Source organism: Monosiga brevicollis, genomic scaffold (genome assembly GCF_000002865.3).
Source record: "Monosiga brevicollis MX1 MONBRscaffold_7 genomic scaffold, whole genome shotgun sequence".
Classification (NCBI taxonomy): Eukaryota; class Choanoflagellata; order Craspedida; family Salpingoecidae; genus Monosiga; species Monosiga brevicollis.
The window spans coordinates 455,465-474,433 of NW_001865044.1; the positions used below are offsets into that span (position 1 = coordinate 455,465).

General features: G+C 54.3%; 5 protein-coding genes across 5 annotated transcripts; 1 reads left to right on the forward strand and 4 right to left on the reverse strand.

Annotated features, from left to right (window-relative positions):
• Positions 1-210: 210 nt before the first annotated feature.
• On the reverse strand, positions 211-2,655 carry MONBRDRAFT_7375 (uncharacterized protein; the record flags this gene model as incomplete). The annotated part of the gene is made up of 5 exons (XM_001744979.1): positions 211-344; positions 1,173-1,360; positions 1,490-1,742; positions 1,867-1,950; positions 2,463-2,655. The coding sequence occupies 5 exons, from the start codon at positions 2,653-2,655 to the stop codon at positions 211-213; spliced, it is 852 nt and encodes a 283-aa protein (XP_001745031.1).
• A 175-nt stretch (positions 2,656-2,830) lies between these two features.
• Positions 2,831-8,066, reverse strand: MONBRDRAFT_31999 (uncharacterized protein; the record flags this gene model as incomplete). The annotated part of the gene is made up of 15 exons (XM_001744980.1): positions 2,831-3,439; positions 3,582-3,759; positions 3,912-3,992; positions 4,095-4,184; positions 4,275-4,392; positions 4,510-4,735; positions 4,857-4,974; positions 5,119-5,556; positions 5,695-6,480; positions 6,620-6,836; positions 6,980-7,053; positions 7,175-7,258; positions 7,354-7,412; positions 7,613-7,679; positions 7,965-8,066. The coding sequence occupies 15 exons, from the start codon at positions 8,064-8,066 to the stop codon at positions 3,156-3,158; spliced, it is 2,922 nt and encodes a 973-aa protein (XP_001745032.1). The 3' UTR covers positions 2,831-3,155.
• A 2,514-nt stretch (positions 8,067-10,580) lies between these two features.
• MONBRDRAFT_1938 (uncharacterized protein) lies at positions 10,581-11,195 on the reverse strand (the record flags this gene model as incomplete). The annotated part of the gene is made up of 1 exon (XM_001744981.1): positions 10,581-11,195. A coding segment is annotated over one exon (615 nt), but the record flags the coding sequence as incomplete, so codon positions are not given.
• A 3,288-nt stretch (positions 11,196-14,483) lies between these two features.
• On the forward strand, positions 14,484-15,788 carry MONBRDRAFT_32001 (uncharacterized protein; the record flags this gene model as incomplete). Its single annotated transcript, XM_001744807.1, has 7 exons — positions 14,484-14,556; positions 14,664-14,780; positions 14,875-14,970; positions 15,056-15,208; positions 15,367-15,479; positions 15,590-15,656; positions 15,750-15,788. The coding sequence occupies exons 1-7, from the start codon at positions 14,500-14,502 to the stop codon at positions 15,786-15,788; spliced, it is 642 nt and encodes a 213-aa protein (XP_001744859.1). The 5' UTR covers positions 14,484-14,499.
• A 1,256-nt stretch (positions 15,789-17,044) lies between these two features.
• Positions 17,045-18,497, reverse strand: MONBRDRAFT_2068 (uncharacterized protein; the record flags this gene model as incomplete). Its single annotated transcript, XM_001744982.1, has 7 exons — positions 17,045-17,164; positions 17,285-17,346; positions 17,420-17,518; positions 17,639-17,756; positions 17,965-18,057; positions 18,248-18,329; positions 18,454-18,497. Coding segments are annotated over 7 exons (618 nt in total), but the record flags the coding sequence as incomplete, so codon positions are not given.
• Between the last annotated feature and the right edge of the window lie 472 nt (positions 18,498-18,969).

Below are 18,969 nucleotides of genomic sequence, written 5' to 3' on the forward strand. Positions count from 1 at the left end.
GCTGCTTCTGCGCTATTAATTCTTCTGTTCAACTCTTTGGTGTTATACTTGTTTTTTCATTGTTTCAGGTGCTCCATCATGATAAGCCCACCGTCCTTTCCAGTTTGAGAACTTGTGTAATTGAGTACGCTAGTATGCAACTGTCTTGCGCTGCCTGAAGCATGCTAGCAGCAGACGAGGGCGAGGAGGCACATGAAGGTGCAAATGGAACTACATGAACCCGGGGTCTAGCGCCGAGGTGTCGACTTCGATCGTGACAATTCCCGAAATGGCCTTGTCGGTTTCTGCCAGCACTTTGCAGCCGTTGGCAGGCCGGGTCACCACGGTAGCGAAACCGTAGTCCGCTTGCAATGAGGCATGGGCCGAAACAATGGTGGGGAAAATGAGGACATCGCAAAAATCAAAAGACCTAGGGTTTGGCCGCGCAGCCCGTGTGTATGTGTGAGCAGGAGCAAGGGTTTGCTAGGCCAAGTGTAGCTTGTGGTGGGGTGAAGAGTGTCGACTTTAGTGAACGCACCATTGCGTGGCGTTTTGCTGATATAAAGACCGAGTTGCTCGGGAAGCGCGGGGAGTGTTTGTAAACGCGTTGTCCTCGATCCGGACGCCTGCAACTTTGAGATTTTCCAAGGACTCGCTCGCAGAAGCATAGTAAATAGAACCCCCACCAAATCGCTACGGGTAAAGCATGTGAGCACAGCTAAGAGTAAACCTGCTCGGCGGACCTAAGGACAATAAGACCAACATTATGCGTGATTTGCAGGCCTGGGCCGACCGGCGCGCCACTCAAGATGATGCCATGGTCTACACCTGTTCCAGCGCAAAGTTGCAATGATGCGGGTGAGTTGAACAATTCAAGCGCGCTGCAAGCTGTGGATAAGAGTCCGTGGGAAGGGGTGGTTGTTCAACCTGCGATGTCTGCGCAACACTCGAACCCATCCACCCAGATATTATCGGACAGGCCGCCATTTTCAAAGAGTGCTCGCCCGCCGTCAATGTAACAGCCCATGAAGCGATTGCCCCCTGCTGTAATGTGAAATGCTCGAGTAAAATTCCAGTATAAAGCCACTGTGATGGGGAGGGCAAAGCCAAGTCGGTGGTGTGCCGTGGTCAGTCGGCAGATTTTCGCGTTCAGCAGTCGCAGGAACGAAGGCTTGGGTATGTAACGAACGTACCGTTCATTGGAAACCACACGTGTACACCTGAGACGTAATCGGCAGCCCCATTGACGGCCACGCCAATACGACTGGAGAAAACGATGGTGTTGAGAACGTAGTGGTCATTGCCGTCAATCTGAATGGCAGTGGCGTTTGGCACACTTCCAAAACGAACGAAATCAAAATCAAAGTTTGTCTCACCCAACCTGGAAGCAACAAAACCGGTGCAGTGAGATGATGCCGCGTGGTTTGCCCCTCAGTGGGAGCCATTTTGCATGGCAAGGCGTGTAAGAGACCGTGTCAGTCCAGCTTCAAGGACGCGAAAGAGGGCGCACCAGCAACGATCCATCATAACCTCGTGGCCTTGATAAATGTGAACACCGTAGTTTGAAAAGTTGAGAAAGTAGGCACCCGGGCCGATCGTCACGCCCATGACGTGGTTGATCTGCATGCAGCCTGAAGCACGATGGCTACCATCCATGAAAAGAGCAGGGAAATTAAGATCCAAGTTGCATGAGCCTTGTGGTACGTTGCAGCTATCGGGTATGCCCACAATCAGCATGAACTGGTCGGTCGGAAAGGTGGGACCTGCCACAATGGAACCAAAACCTGCGACATAGCTCAGGGTTGAGTCTTGGGCAAGAATCAAGCAGGCACCGCCACAGGGCCAACAAGAGCTGTGGCCATTGCAGCTAGCCGGTCGTGCACATACCGAGCTGCATATTGGCTGTGTAAATGGGTACTTGAATGGGCCGGGAAATTCGATATTCGCCGCCTTCCAGGTCGATGAAGCAGCCTATCAAGTCGAAAAGTAAGAGGACAGCGAACACGGCGCAAAACCAGCCGGCGCGAGGGATTGTCGTGTTGGCATCGAGGGGGCGCAGTGAACATACCCCCCATATCTCGGATGGCTTTGCCATTGTTGAAGGAGGTCGACCCGGGAAATAAGCCATTTGGACTGAGGTTACTTTGATTTTGACAGGTAGCGATGGCAGCCTAGTTTGTCAGGAAAAAGTGAATGCCTGGCGGCGGGTCGGAAAAGAAGGGGCGTCGGGGTGGTGGCCAATGAGCGAGATGGATGGGCACCACGCACATCAAAGGCAGCACTGCTGTCATCGCGCCCGGTTGGGTCGCCCCCAAGGGCTACGAGAGAGACTCGCAGGGCTTGTGGTTGATCCTGGAGAAAAGTGGCTGAATAGTATGCCATCGCCGTTGGTTGAGGTGTCTGCGTATAGTGCTAGACTCGAGCGAGCCCTCTAGAGCAAGGCACCAAGGACGGAGGGGGGGAAGCGAGCATGATCAACGTACAAGGGCTACGGCCGCGATCGGCCTTGAAATTGTGCACAGGAGAACTGTGAAGCTGCTGTGGAGCCCGCAGGTGCAGCTCGTTCACGCGTCGCAGGTAGTGGGGAAAGCGCGTCCCATCCGCGCCCATGGCAGCCCCCGCCAGCAAAACCAGCCCCACCACCACCGCCATGCAGCCAGGCTGGTGGACCGCCATCATGACATTCGTGACAGCAAAATTCTCAAAAAAACATCAAAAAGTTGAATGATGACATCAACCAGTGCGACAAAACATCAACAAAGAAGCAAAGAACGCACTTTGAAAGGTACGTTTCCTGATCAAAAGTCTTTGAAGGAGAAGCACTGTCGCTGTGCTGTGCATGATTGATGATGCTATTAAGGTCAGTCAATTATACCGGCCAGGACAATGCCGTTGGCAGGGCAAAGGGCCCTGGTTGAGGCTGCGAGGTGGACCAAAAGCTCAAAAGTCGTGTGTGAATGGGCATGTGCCCCATATTTTCTACATACACATCAACAAATTGGAGGGGGCAGGGGGGATCACCCTGTCAACATCACGGCAAGTTTGGCACAACAGTCGAGCTCACAAGCGCGCATGCTTCCAGCGCCACACACAGGACCCTGACAGGCAGGATCGCGGGGCAAAAATATAATGGATAGTAAAAAGAAATAAACAACATCACCCTACACTACTGCAGGCTAGAGTCGCTTGCTGGTGACGCCCAAAACTGGGTGACTGGGTAAAGCAATGTCCTCGTTGCGCATGTGCTGGACTGGAAGCAGGGTATCACCCGCAGCGCGACGCGCCTCAGCCCGCGCCACCCGAGATAAATCTTCCTTGGCCCGCTTGAAGTTGTTGACAAATTCCTCAAACACTGAGAAAAATTCAAAGGGTTCAATCTTGTCCGGCACCTCATTATACAGTACGCAGACGCGGCGGTATTGCTCTGACATGCTATTGAAACGCTCCGCAATGCGAGCAACTAAACAGGGGTGCAAAAGCCATCCAATCGGTGAGGATGCACACAAAGCACCGTACGCCTGGAAGATGGGCGGTTGGGTGTGCTCCCGCGCGCAAGCCGTGGCGCTGAAAAAGGAGCAAACGAGCACAAATCGAACACCCACCTTTTTGAACGGCATGCAAATAGAAGGAATGCAGGATGAAATTATTTTGCTGCTTCTCGCGCTCGTACAAAACCAAGTCAATGCCCTTGCGTAGACCCTGGACATCGGTGGATAGCGTGACGATGGATACACGCGCGGCATCACCCACGGCCTCGAGATCGTCGATGAAACGCTCCACCTGCCAGAACGCCAGGACTCAGTGAGGACAAGGCGCTCGACCAGTCAGGGCCAAGCGCAGTTCAAAACATGACAATCAAGTAAATATCACACTCACACACACACAAACAAATAAAGCCTTCAATGCTCGAAAGGGGCCCAGCCACAACATACGTCAGGGTAATGGTTCTGGACCACTTTGACCAGATAGTGAAGCAGGGTCATCTTGCGATCCGACGATTTCGTGTCCAACAGCTATCAAAGTGAATCATTCCACACGGGGACGGTCGGTGAGTATAGACGAGCACGACGTGAGTGGTCACAGGCTCGGCTATCTTCAGGGGCACTGCACCGCACCGTTTTGAATGTTTCAATCTTAAAGCCATATGCTGGTCCGCGTTTGGCCGAGTTCATGTAGTTGCCAAAGGCCAAGATGATCTCGAGCAACTAAGACCAAGGACAGCAATCATTGCATGAGGTTCCTGCTGCTGTGAATGGTACCCAGCAAGGAACCAGGCGCGGTGATAACAGACTGACCTTCTTAAAGGCAGTACTGTGCTGCAGTGCCTGTGAGGCCGCTAGCACAGCTTCAATTTGTGGCATTGCCTGCAAGACAACCTCATCGAAATAGCCAATGTAGGCCATGACGCGCAGCCTAAAAGAAGAGCGATGGCAGTCAAATAAACAAGGTACCAGACTTGCTGTCCAAATTTCTCGCATCCCTTCCTATTTTTTTTTTTTTTTTCGCGGCTGATTTGAATGGGTGTTGTACCTGGATTCGAAGCGGTCGACGTTGAGGGTCTCCAGCATGAAGCGCTCAGCCTCTGCCAGTCGCTCGCGATGGTGCGTGTGCTTCTCCAACGCCGCGACTTCTTCAGGGCTAGGAACGTAGTTCAGAAGTAGTTCAGCATGCTCGGCGGGAAGCAGCGTCAAATCAGTCGAGAGGACGGTTGCACGCAAGTCCTCGGACGACATGCCCACGCGGCGCGTGGTGATGACTGCAGTCAAGAATTGGGGTGGTAGTGGTGGTGGTGTTGAGCGAGCGAACACACGGCCAATCCATGTAACGGTATGCTTGGGGTGTCAAGCATGGTTTGCCAGGCAATGCAGCGCGCATACCGCAGTTGTGCGCACGGTTGGCCTCGAGCACGGTGATGGACTCTTGGTGGCGTTTACCAGCCTTCTTGCGAAGCTCATCAATGCCTTTGCCCTCCTTGACGCGGAAAGCCGATTCAAACTGCAAACCGAAGGGGCGGAATACAAAAAGCAGCGGGGGTTGGCGTTGAGATGCGCAAGCGAGACATGCTGTTCATCTGCAACGGCCGGCTTTGCTAAGTGCCTGATTCCCTTCCATGTGAGCCACTGGTGCTGGGGACCGTACCTCGGCAAAATCAAAGGTGGCAAGAATTGCCTCGTCGTCCAACTCTTCGAAGATGGTGTCCGTGATCTTACGCAGCGGGCGCCAGTTGAGAAAGGGGAGGGCAACGTTGGGATGAATACGACGCTTGGGCTTCATGCCATCGGGCGCATATCCAAAGGACATGATGGGTGGTGCCGGCGGAATGCCACCGCCTCCGGGCAGGGGAGGTGCCGGTGGGGCGACGAGGTTGGGGGGCAGCGGCGGAGCAGGTGGCACCGGAGCGGCAGGGGCATCCGAGTTGGGCATGGGAGGAGCGGGGGGTGGCGGAGGTGGCGGGAGCGAGTCAGCATTAGTATCCGCCGTGGCGCTAGTTGTATCAACGGAATCACGCATTGGAGCGTTGCGACGGCGCTGAGCTTGGCGCTTAAATGCCAGCTGTTGTTGGCGCAGTTGCTCCGCCTTTGAACGTTGTGCAGAGCAGGAAAGAACAAAACAAAAAAAAAAAAAAAAAAAGGGTAAGAAGTTTGAAAGGTACCTATGTGTTTGTGTGCGTGCGTGCGTGAAAAGCGAGGAAATGTGCAGGCAGAAAGTACGTACAGCCCGGGCGACCTCGTCTTCCAGCTCTTGCATTTGCTTTTGCTGATCGTTAAGGAGTTCTTCCTGCTCCAAAAGGGTCGCGCGTGTTTTGTTCAGCTTGCCCTTGAGGGCTTCAATTTCCTTGCTCTGGGCCTGGGATTGTTGCTCAAGATCACTGGCTTGCACGCGTGCATGCTCAAAGTTGTGTCGCAGTTCGTCGCGTTCGATGCTGGCTTCTTGAAGATTCTGTTTGGTGGCGGAGAGCTGCTCTGTGGCCTCGAGATACAGTTTGCGATACTCATCTCGCTTCTTCAAGACGCCCACGACGTCAAGAAGCTCGGCTTCGTACTCGTTGACTAAGCGTTCCACAATGCGATTGGTGTGGCTGCGCATGGTCTTGATTTGGTCTAGCAGGCCAGCGCGTTCAAGGTCCATCTGAATGTAGATGCGAGTGTTGTCTTGGTCGGTGCTACGAAGTAGGGTTGTGAAAAGGCGGAGGCAGGCGACGATGTAGTCGTCGTCGGCTCGGTTGTCCGTCATGTAGCGCACGACTGTTTCAAACCGGGTGTGCTCCAGCACGCGACTGGAAAAGTAGTGGAAGGCGTCAAGCGTTCTGAGGGCACCGCCACCGGGGTTGGCAGCAAGAGCTGCCATCATCTGAACGATGGCGGTGCGGGTACGAGGCACTTCTGAGGCCAAGTTGAGGATGATGCGGTTCACAAAGCCGTGCTCATCAAGGACCTTTCGCAAGCCATAGTCGTGACGCATGAGCGCCTTGAGGCAGAGAATACCGAGGTGGTGTTCTTCCTGTGTTGTGGGCACGGGCAAGCCATAGCGGGGAAGCAAGAGTGGTGGTGAGTTGCCTGCTGTGACTCATGTCGCGTAAAAACAGCAAAAACAATGAACCCAAGTCTTTTGTAGAGGGGGGGGGGGGCAGGGCGCGCACCGGAAGACGTTGAAGGACGGGGATTGGAGAGCGGAATTCCAAAGCATCTGGTAGGTCTTCCATAAACTCGATGAGGACCAAGTGCCCACTGTTGGGCGGGTCGCAGAATTCTTCGACCCAATTTGAGGCGTTAGTGCGGAGAGCGACCTCCAGCTTGCGTAGGATATCATAGGAGACCTCGAGGTCCTTGAGCTTGGGTTTCTTGACCTTTTTGTTGCTGCGGGGCCCGGCAGTTCAGACGGAGAGCAGACCGGTGGACAGGAGGAAATCAGATTGGTCCAGCAAGGCGAGCGGGAAGAATGAGGCAATGCAAGAACCCTGGCTGGCTGGCGCGAGGGCGTCGGGGGAGGTTTGACGGACCGCAGCTCAGGGTCAAGATGGCGGCGTAGCTGCTCAACGAGCCGGTCCGGTGGGGTTGCCACTGATGTTTGTGTCTAAGGCACGAGGAGCAGGATGGGAGTGAGGGTTGAGACAAGACGCATTGGTGGTGTGGCAGCTGAGCAAGACCTCTTGGCTTGCAAAGCCAATCGAAATATGGGGTCATGAATTACTGACACTAGAGCGGATGAGCTTCCATTTTCGCTCGTCGGGCATAGCAAGAAGGTCGCGCTCGTGGTCTGGTGGTACATTCATGGTATCCTGAAAGGCCCAGAGTTGCATGCAATGAAAGGATCAGAAGGTGGCGTGGTGGCTGTGGAGGGGCTTGGTTTGCAGCTGTTGATGATGTGTCGTACCATGAGAGCGCGAAATTGGATGTCAAGTTCTGGCTTGTCGGGCATGGGGGAGTTGTCATCTGTAACCAGAGAGGAAATGCGGCACGATCATGCGGCACGCCGCGTGTGAGCATCTTGAGCCAGGTGCAGGGGGATGGTCAAACTCAGGATCCGCCTGCGCGCGAGCAGCAGCTGGGGAGCAGCCAATGTTTGATGCGCGCCCTGACTGGCTACATTGGCAGCAGAGGTGGAGCTCAGGGAGGAGGTGTTAATTTCGTACCGTCCAGGTCTACATTGGCCGGGGCACCAATCTCAGCCTTTGCCAGCCTGGGACTCGAGCTACCTCGCTCCACCGGCGGAGCCGGGGCGTTGAGCGTCGACGCCATTCGGGACCACTGCTGCTCTTGATGACGGTCGTCAACTTGTCGATCAACTCTTTTGGTGTTATTTTTTTTTTATGTGAAAAAATTGGGAGAGAGAGAGAGAGAGAGAGAGAGAGAGAGAGAGAGAGAGAGAGAGAGAGAGAGAGAGAGAGAGAGAGAGAGAGAGAGAGAGAGAGAGAGAGAGAGAGAGAGATGATGATGGTCAGTTTGAGAAAGAGAGAAATAAAGAGCAAAGACACAAAGGACTACCACAGAATTTAGAGAGAGAGAGAGAGAGAGAGAGAGAGAGTGTGTGTGTGTGAGAGAGAGAGAGATTGAGAGCGAGAGATTTAGAGAGAGAGAGTCATACATTTCATTCACTTAGACCGCCGTCGATCAAAGTTAACATCAACCAAAAAGGATGATCTGAGCGGCAGTCGGTGTGGCTGGTCGCACAAAGAGAGGGAAGGGGTCGTGGCGCATCTCAAAGCCGCGGACGGGCCCATGGGAGTAGGCGTGTGGCACCTGGCTGCCCGCACTTTTCCAGGCTGCCCTTTGCACCCTTTGGTGCTAGGTCTGATTGTATTGTGGCGCCACAACAAAAAGGGGCGGATTCAATGACACATGGTTACAAAATTTATCTGACAACCACCTTCATCCAAAATGATGACAAAGAGTTTATCAACGCGCTTCAAAAAAGACCCTGCCTTGAAGATGGAGATGACATGTGCCCCCGGCAGAATCAAGCTCTGGTATGTAGTCCTGGGGTAGCGGACACGATACCCTGCTCGGGCAGGTCTTCGAGATGGGGGTTCGGCCGCTTCGCGCCCCGACTCGAGGCGGGGATTCGGCACTGGTGGACCAATCTGTCTGACCGCGTAAGTGACGTCGAATTAAACGCCAGGGGCAATTGTTGGACCAGACATCATCTGCTCATTGCATCCTTTCCCACATGGTCAACTGCACGAGCTCTGGCTGCCGTGAAGAACGTCATAAAGCTTGCTCGCGTTTTGATGTTGGCAACTCGTGCACATCATGATAGAGGGTGATCTGAGGAGTGGCGCAGTGCGCATGCTCCGGGCGAAATGCTCCGTGGAGTTATAAGGCTGAATCGTTCTGCTTGAATGAAGTTGTCCAAAGGTAGCCCAACACTTGGGTGTTTGGATTTTGTGGTACATCTGGCAAACCTTTCATCGCTTCTGGTCGGCCACGCGCTTAAAAGCACGATTGAGAATAGTGCAGCCGCAGAACGCCAAGTTGTTTATAAAATCTGGCATCATCGGGTGCCCAGAATGCCCATATCGTTCCTTTTGCGTTCATTCGAGCAGCTGCTCTGGCACGGGTCATTCATTTCTGGCCTGTAGGACATAACTAGCAACCGACGCTGCTTCTTCTTGTTGCCTGCGAGCTTCGCACCCATAAATGGCTGGTCAGCGGGCCGTCCGTGGCAGCTTTTCGAGCCGTAAGCGCGGTCGCAGTTGCGCAAATGAGACGCGAGGCGCCTGCACAAGTGGTTCGGAACTTTCTTCTCTTTCTTGCCTTCCTGCTTGCGTGCTCATGCGTGAGGCGAGGGCCGAAGAGGCAAGGAGGAGTTGTGATAGTGATGCGCCCGGGCGGTTCAGTTTAACAACGAGCACAACGACCACTGCGTGCACCTGCCCATGTGGTCGAGCTGCATTATTTACGCGAGTAAGAGGGCACCTGTTCTTGCCTCAGGGCAACTGGTGTGAGGCACAAGTCTTCGCAGCTGAACTGAGTTGGCTCCTGCGTGCGCCAAAAATTAAATCAAGTAGTGGACAACTTTTGTCGAGATTGAGTCAGGACCAGGCCACGCTGCCCTCGGCATCCATGGCTTTGATGTCATCAGGAACACACACACACACACACACTCACACACACACACACACACACACACACACACACACACACAAACACACACGCACGCAGACACACATGTATGACATTCTGGCCCCTGAACAACGATGCGGGTTTTGGTGCTCGCAAACCCCAATGTTGTCGGTGGCCATGCTGTTGTTGTCGGGGATGGTGAGTCGTTAAGGTGGCAACAATGGTGCGTTTTGACTCTCAAGCTGACCATGAATAAAAACCCAGTGATTGCATATGGCATGGGCGCCGGTCGTTGAGCATGAGTCGACTCGCAGCAAAATGAGGGTTGACGTAGTGTTGGGCGGTTTTCGGTTTGGCAAAAAAGGCTGAGTGGAGCTTTTGGGTCAGTGCGCAGTGCGCTGTATCGGTTTGGCGCGGTGTGAGAAGCATTGAAAGGAAAAAAAAAAAAAGTCAAGTCTGATCGAATCGATTTTCTTAAGGGAAGTCGAAGACTGCCGAGGCACTGCCTCGTGTCGAGCCTCTGGCCCATGACAACAGAACAGAAGGATGATAGCTTGATACAGGAGAAAACAAAAAGTCGAATAGAAACAACACAGTCAGTTAAGGGAAATACTCGATCCCAGGTCAAAGCGCGCAGCGCCACTCAAAAACACAAAGCTAAAAAATCAGGGCAAAGCCACAGAGGATTTAATACACCTGACTTGAGCGACGAGCACGGCTGTTGGAAGAGCTGACACAGTGCACTGTGGGGTCCTTGGGGGAGGTCGGAGACACGAGGTCAGGGAGGACGAGGGGCTTGTCCATTTTGGCCTTGCTGGGCGTGGCAGCGCGGGGCTTGCTATCGACAAACCAGGGCTCCTGTGCTTCGAGAAACCCAATCACCTCGTCAAGCGTGGCGCGCTTGGCAGGAACAGGGTGGAGCATCTTGACGATGAGGCGGTGGAGCTTGAAGCTGAGGAGGCCAATGGACTGGGCCGGGCCGGGCAGGTGGCCGGTGCGGCGGAAGTTGAGAAAGTCAACGTCGCGGTTGCTGGCAGCATCCCAGGGCAGGTCGGCAAAGAGAGCCGCATACCAAGTGATGCCGAGAGCGAAGACGTCGGCTGCCTGAGTCATGACCACGCCCGAGCGGTTGTGCAAGAGCATCTCTGGGGCCATGTAGGCTTCAGTACCGGGAACGGCGTTCATGTGGCGGTGGTTCTCGGGGACGGCGAGGCCAAAATCGGCCAGGAAGAGGTTGTCGTCCGAGTCGATCAGGCAGTTCTCGGGCTTGATATCAGCGTGAACGAGGCCAACCTGGTGCACGGAGCGAATGGCTTCAGCGAGCTGACGAATCCAGCGGCGGGCTTGGGACTTGGACAAGCCGGGGCCGTTGGGCTCGACGCGGGAGTAGAGGTCACCACCGCGGAGCAGGGGCATCACAATGCAGACACTGTTGTGGTCGAAAAAGTGGTCCAAGATTGGGACGACATGGGCGGCTGGGGGCTGGCTGTGGACGGTCTGGAGGTTCTGCACCTCGGCATCGCGGGCAAAGTTCTTGGGGCTGCGGTGAATGACCTTGATGGCCACGTCCTGGCTGCTCACACGGTCGGTGGCGCGGTACACCTGCGCATAGGCGCCCTTGCCCAGTGCTTGCTTGACCTCGTAGCGGTCTTGGAGCACGGTGGGACCGGCACTCATGGTGCTGTGGTGCTGTTGTTGTGACTCGAGGAAAGAGAAGAGTAGCAAGAGTGTTCAATGGGAATGGACGCGAAAGCTGGCAAAGACAAGGCAGTAGGGAGTCGCGGGGGGAGGTGTGTGCTTGATGCTGGCTGGAAGCTCAAGTGAGAAAATGACGAGCATCGAGCTTCGAGTTTGACAAATACTCGTTGGTGGATGTCGTGGTGGTGGTTGTGACGTTGGTTCACAGTCGAGTCGAGTCAGGAAGGGGTTGTGTGGATGAAAGCAAACGCTTGGGACGAGGTGACGAGGGTAACAAGAAGGGTTTGCGTCAGTGTTGGGACTTCGCCCCCCCTCCCCCCTCCTTGCCCCTCCTTTCCCCTCCGTCCCCATCCACATATCTTTGGTGTGACAGCTTGGGTTGGTTTGGATGGGGGTTGGGGGAACACAGGGGGGGGGGAGACGTCAGAAAGAGCAAGAGAGGACGAAAGGGATTTAAAGGAATTGTTGGTAGTGTTCTGTTGTTGGCTGTGGAGAATTCTTAAAAGCACTCCCGTCCATCCGTCTTGTCTTTTATGAATTTCTCTTTGTGGTGCTTTTGTGGTTGGGGATAAGGTGTTTGGTGATTGGGTGTGTTCCAGGTTAAAGCTGTGACTGTGTTGGGTGGGGGAGACAAAAGTGATGTGGGTCGTTCATGGGTCGATTCGGATTGGCTGTAGCTGGCCTTTGCCTTGAAAGAAAGAAAGAAAAGAAAGAAAAGAAAGAAGAGAGAAAGAAGAGAGGGAAGAGAGAGGGAAGAGAAAGAAAAGAAAAGATCAAAAGGCTTGTAACACATGGCAGGTGGCTTGGGCTTGGGGACTGTTACCTGAGAAGCGGTAAGGGTTGGGAACATGTTCTTCGATTGCCGCTCAAGGGACAATCAACATGACCGCCAAGTCCTGTCTGTCTTGGGCAGTTGGAGTGCTCGAGGCGATACATTGAACTACACAAGACAAAGACCTGACCAATAAGGATTAGGAAGGGTGGTTTTGTTGGGTTGAGATGTCAAAGGCTCTCCCCCACTTTTCGCCCGAATCTGACGTAGAGACAAGTGAGAACAACGCTAGTCCTGACAGGTTATGCCGAAAAATTCTGCATTTTTGCATCAGGACAGGGGGGAGGAAGGGTTAGGGTTTTCTGACACACTTGCATACACACACACACACACACGAAACGTCGCGACGTCACCCGTTCCCACGTGTGGCACGCAGAATGAAGGAAGGGTTCACTCGCATTGAGCTTACGCAGTTCGATTAGTCCTGACGCAGACGTATACCAAACACCTCCACTAGATTCCACAATCGCCACCCCCTTCGCCACGACATGCGGGCGGGTGTGCGAGCCGAACACCCAACAACGTTGGGTTGTGGCATGCGTCTGCCATAGTGCATGAGATACTCATCATGGCGGCGCGCGCACCCATGTACCTTCCCCTCTGAACACGACTGACATCTGCTGCCTCTGCGTGGCCTCCGCGTGTGGCAAAAAACCTTCAAACAAGCTCGCTTTCCAAGCCCGCAACTTCGTGTTGATTAACGTGTAAACTTGTCATCGCAATCACAACACACGCTGGCAGTGTCAAGTGTAAAAGCCATCGGGTGGGTGGATCGGAATGTTACATCAACAGCTGCACAGCATGTCCCTGGCCAAACCGCCAGTGCTTAGCGTACTACCTTGATTTTGCACGAGGAATCGCACGTGGAACCGTCGTTTTCAACTGTGTACCACATACTGCCGAGCCATACCATGGGCCAGGACAGAACAAGACCCAACCAACTTGGGTGCACGTTCCGCCCTCTGCTTCTTCTGCTGTGAAAATGGCGAACAGCACAGTCAACTATTCGCAACAGGAAGAATCAGGTTGGATAGTTTTGCCGAATCGATCCTAGCACCAGTCATTTTGATGACAAAGAATGTGTCATCCGACTGAATCAGTGAGTGAAGCCCGGTCGTGCGCTCGCGCAAGAACAGCATCACTTTGGCTCTTTTCAGGCTGATTCCGTCCCATGCGTGCAGAGAAAAGGGGGGCGGAGGCGGAGGGGAGGAGCTGATTATTGCATGGACCAAGGTCCAAGAAGGGACGTGCCGCTTTCGCTACAGGCCAAACCTAAACAGCGTTGCGCACAGGAGCTGGCCACCCTGGCGGGGTGCCCGTGATGATCGCTCGTCACTCCCATTTGGCTCAGTGTGCCCAAAGCCTGGGTGGATCTTTGGAAAGGGAAATCAGCCAGCCAAAGAAGGTAGGTCCGAAAGGCAGAACAGGCAGGTCGTGCGAGCTGGGGACTTGGCTGAGCTGGTGTTCAATTCGCGACAGCGGTACCGCATCTTGCGCTGGCCCTTCGATTGCATAGAAAGGGCAAAGCAGCGTGCTGTCCCTGTTTCCGTTGGTAATGCGCGAGCAAAGGAGGCCTTGCGCCAACGCGGGTTTCGAGTGAAACAGGAAGACCCCGGCTGCGACAACATCACGAAACAAAACCCTTTCAGCCTTTGATAGGGTCCCTTTTTGTCGTTGGCTCTTTTCGAGCAGCATGGTTTATAAATTCCGCGAGGTGTCAAGCCGGCGTGGGGTACTGGAATCTACAATTTTTCATACCCTGTCTCCGAAACGTGAAGCATAGACATGACAGGCATCTCGCAGGTTTCACACTCGCAAGGCTCAGCCCTGCCGAGGCTGTCCTGCATTGAGCCAACATCAAGCCTTGGCCTAGGGGTTGGTGCCCTTGAATTGGGTTGCCCCAAGAGCATTCGTCGTCGCACTGACCCGGGTCATCACGTCCTCCATCTTGTTCTGAAGAAGAACTCTGCCCCGAGCCGGCCAACAGTATGTCTGCACACTTTGCTTGGGGTCGACGGCGAAATGGGTGGCACCGGGTAATGCCTCAGCGTGGTCGAGGCTCAGACACTCAACCCCAAGCAACACGCGAATAGCTCTCAAGTGCCAGAGCGCCAGCGGCCACAAAGAGCCCTACAGACTCTGGCAGCATGACAAGTCGTCCATTGCTCAAGACTGGTCTTCTTTCAGTGTCTTCGCTGCGCTTTCGTCCCATGCCACAATGGAGCGGGACGTGTGAAAGCCAAGGCAGAGTGCCCTCTCCCCAACCCGCTTGCCGTGCAAGGCTTCTGGTCCGCAGTTGGGGCAAGCCGCGATTTGTCAGACACAAAAAGTCAGATAGAAAAGATGATGTCAGAAATAATCTCATTACCAAATGTATCAAAGTGTTTCTCTGACTCTCTATCTCTCGACGTCGCCAGCAGCAGCAGGATGGGATCCAAACGGACCAGTCGGAAGGCAGCTCCCGTGCCTGCAAAGGGGGGTGAGGTGAGTGCCGGTTGGTGGTGCTGTTGCTGGTCTGCTGTTGTGCTACAAGGAGAACTGGCAGGCGTGCAGCCTCGCGTCTCACTGTGTGATGCATTCTTCTGACGCAGCCGGCGCAGGCCGATGAGGCGGACGCAGCGCCAGAGGTTGAGGCGGAGAGCCCGATCATCATCTCCAAGTGGGACGGTCAGACAGTGCGCAACAGCCTCGAGGAAGCCTTTTGCAAGGTCAGTTTAGATCCATGCCTGGCTGCCTGCTCCCTCAGGTTGGATGCAGTGCATTATCGCATGCTTTACACTGACGGGCGAGATCGGACGGTAGGCCACGGGTGATGCCGTGCCTGAAGAATTTGAGCAAGCCACGGCCGAGGAAGATTTCAAGCTGATCATGGCCGCCATTGGTTGTGCTTTTGCGGGCGTAAGGATTTGTCAGCAACGCCGCCTGCACCGGCATGTGACGGGACATGTCGACTCATGCTCTCCCGAATGTCATGTCATTGCAGTATGCTTGCATCTACGGCCTCTTCGTGCCCCACCCAGCCAGCTCGCAAGTCGTTGGCATTTGCGCGGCTGCCTACTTTGTCTTCATGACCATTCTCAACGTTCATGCCATGTTCTTTGATCAGCATGCCGCCGTCCTTATGCGTTCTCAAAAGGTTCGGATGTCCCTCGAGTACCCACGCCCTGCACTGCATGGGCGGCCCCTGCCCGGCGCAGACTCCCACGCGTCGCTCTTATCGAGCTTCAATTGTGCCCAATCTCACTGTGCCACATCACCCACACCCGTGGTTATGATCATCCAACCGCACTATAGACCGGGCAACGCCTCTCCACATTTGTCCACATGAACAAGTACTCGCCGGAATTGACAGTGGAAATGATTCTGGCTAGTTCAGCCGGCACCTCCAGCTCACAAACCTTTGATGGGTTCGTTTGTCCACCTTCCTGCGATTCTCCAGCCAGCCTGATGCTCGTCCTTTCTCATCGAGAGGGGGTCATGAGCCTGTTATTCACGCACCTGCTGTGGCTCGCCTTAGCCATGTCGGCCAGTTTTTTTACGAAGACGGCGAAATGTGCCGAGAGGCCGTGGTTCAGGTTACGGAGGTGCGTGGGCTCTGTCTGGTATCACCGCGTCTCCATCCTGCCGGGTCAGCATGCGCTCACAGGTTTTGACCACACTCTTGGTTGGAATGTCAGGATTTGTTGAGTCAATTACTGGCCTTAAAGAATGAATGAGAGCTTGATCTGATCCGAATGCGAGCACGAGAGAAGCAGAGGCATCCAGTAGCCCCGCTCCCACACACCCACACGATAACAAAACAAAAATAATCAATCAATGGACGTTGAAAACAATTCAGATGTACATTTTATTCCGACAGGCCAAAGCGAGCAAACAGAGATGAGACCTCGCATGCACAGCCAGAAAGGCCCGGGCAGCTACCAAACGAGGTCGGCAATGACGTCAATCACCGTCGCTCGAGAATCGTACACGGCGGCTGGTCGGAAACATATCTAATGTGCAGGCTTGGCCCGCTTTTGAGGAGGGGCCCCGTTGTCGGAAGGCTGGTGAGCGTGCTGGGCTGGCGGTCTCGGCGGGGCCGCTTGTGGTCGGTGGGTCGGCGCTCCAGGTGCGGCAGGGCGGTGCCCATGCTGGCCTCCCGTAGGTTTACCGGTATGCGTGTGGGCCGGAGCACCACCACCAGCTGGTTGCGTGGAGGAACGGGCGGTGCTCGTCTTGGCGTCACGTGGTGGTCCTTCCAACCCAAAGCCAGCCTGCTCGTACGTTTGCCGCTTGGTCTTGGGCATACGCAGGTCGCGTCGTGGCACCGCGCGTGTCAGGTATTCATGTGTGTCTTGGCCAAAGCGAGACCTACGTACACGTGGCGATGCCAAGTAAGGCGAACCAAGAAGAAGCCGCCGCAAGCCTAAGGAAATTAGGACGCAGATCATTGCCGGCCACATACGTGTTTGGTGTCGCATAGCGCTCGCCTTGCGTGTACCAGCAAGGATGAATGGCGGCCTTTTTGGCTGTCAAACGCTTTGTCGGATCCCAGACTAAGACTTCGGTAAGAAAGTCCACAATCTCTGGGCACTTGACACGACTGAACCTATACGGAGGCGAGTCCACGCAGCTCAGATAAGACGGGGTGTCCAAAACGAACACTGCCGGAGTGAGTGCTTTGGTAAACGCCTAGGGCCCGTGAGCTGTGTGGGTACGAATTAAACGAACATTTGAGTCAATCGGCCGCGCAGGTCCGAGTTGAATTGACGTCGAGGCATGATAAAAGCCACCTTGCGAAGCGTCATGGCCTCTTCCCACTTGGTGGGCGAGCCAAGGAGCTGCAGGAGGAGGGGTGTAAGAGTTGTTGAAGCGTCAACCGGTGTCCTTTTCCTATGGCCATCGGGCTGGGCGAGGGCTCAAGGCAGCACACCTTGCAAATTTCCAAAAACTGGTCCAAGTCATGATCTGCATCATCACCATCTCGAACGCCGCCTTGCAATATAGGCGAGCCTGTGATGAGCTCTGCCACAATGCAACCGGCGCTCCACATGTCAATCGCGGGATCATATTGCCGCTGACCCAGCAACAGCTCAGGGGCTCGGTACCATCGCTGACGAAAGAATGGACGCGCACGGCAATGTCGATGAGGAGATATGCAAGGCAAGCAGGAAAAAAAAAGAAAAAAAAAAGAAACAGTCTGAGTGAACAAAGGCGCTGCCATGGTCCTGACCGTGCACACGACGCCAGTGTAGCTCGCCGCAGCCTTGCCTTCCTTCATGTACCGCGCTAGGCCTGTGACAAAGCGGATGTGTGAGAGTGTGGCGAGGGCCCAAACACAACCATGTGCGACTGTGTGTGCACCTACCAAAATCGGCAATTTTGAGCACTCCCTCGCGGTTGAGCAAGAGGTTAGCCACTTTCAAGTCGCGATGCATCACTCGGTTTAAAGCTAGGTAGTTTAGGCCTGAGGGCCACGAGGTTTGCCGGACCGCGACGCGTTTTGTCATGCCAAAGGTGCAGACGAGAAAGGGCTTCGAGCAAAAAACAGGCACAACGGCTCACATCACGGCGCACAGATACTCACCTTTGAACAGGTCGAGGCACATGCCTTTGACTTCAGGAACGGTAAACTCGACGCCCTTGTTCAAAAGACCGGCCAAATCGTAGTCCATAAAATCAAACACCAGGTAAATGTCACCCAGCTGGCGATTATGATCAGTCGCTGCGCGCGCGCATGGTCGGGAGGAAAAGAAGTGAGGAGGGACAAGCTGGATGGGCGTGCGCGAGAAGGATGCAGAGGGAAAGAGGGAAGGAAGGAGAGAGAGAGTGTGGAGGCGGGTCAACCATCAAGGGCGATACAGGTGCCAATCGTCAGTGATGACGAAAGTGAAGACATTTGCACACGGCCACACCTTGGCTGTGAACGACTTCGTGCAATTTCAGCACGTTGGGATGGTCGAGTCGGCTCATGAGTGAGATCTCACGCAGGGCCGTCAATGGAAACTACAATGAAAAGGGAGAGAGACAGAAAAGAAGAAAGAGGAACAGCAAATCAGGCATCAGACGGCTCATTCACGCGCCGCCTGGTCGCCGCGCGAGTGCACCACCCGCTGCTCGTGGTCGGTGCCGAGCTCAAGGTAAGAACGGCATGGAACAAACGATTACAGCGACCGAGCGGTGGCATAATTCTTACCCCTTCCGTTTCGCCCTTCATAATGACCTTTTTCAGGGCGTAGATGACACCAGTCTCCTTGTGTTTGGCCTTGAAGACGGCACTACACGTTTGGCCCAGAAGCGCGCGTGAACGACACAGTTTGCGCCGAAACACCAAACTCGGACAGGAGCGGCGACATGACCACGGGGAGTGACACCTCCTGGGCCAAGTCCAACAATACGCACCCAAATTGACCCTTGCCCACTTGTCTGAGCTTGTCGTATTTTTCCGATTGCAGGGGACACCGCACAAATGGCCGGTGGGCCAAGGCATGCAGCCGAGACCGAGGCGCGGGCCCACCACTCGCCATCTCAACCGATGACGCCAAGGCAAATCAATCCGCGTCCCTCTGCCCAAAAAAAAAAAAAAAAAAAAAAAAAAATGAAGAGAGAGAGAGAGAGAGATGTCAGATGAAACAACGGCTTGTTCCATATCTGCAAATTCCCATTTAAAACCTTCACAAATATAAACTATATGCATTAACAAAACTACAACAAGTGGATATATACTGTATTAAAGTGACCCTTGCTTGTGTCAAGCTACGTGCTCCCCATTCTCATTTTCTTCTGCTGGTCTTTCAGGTGTGTGTGTGTGTGTGTGTGTGTGTGTGTGTGTGTGTGTGTGTGTGTGTGTGTGTGTGTGTGTGTGTGTGTGTGTGTGTGTGTGTGTGTGTGTGTGTGTGTGTGTGTGTGTGTGTGTGT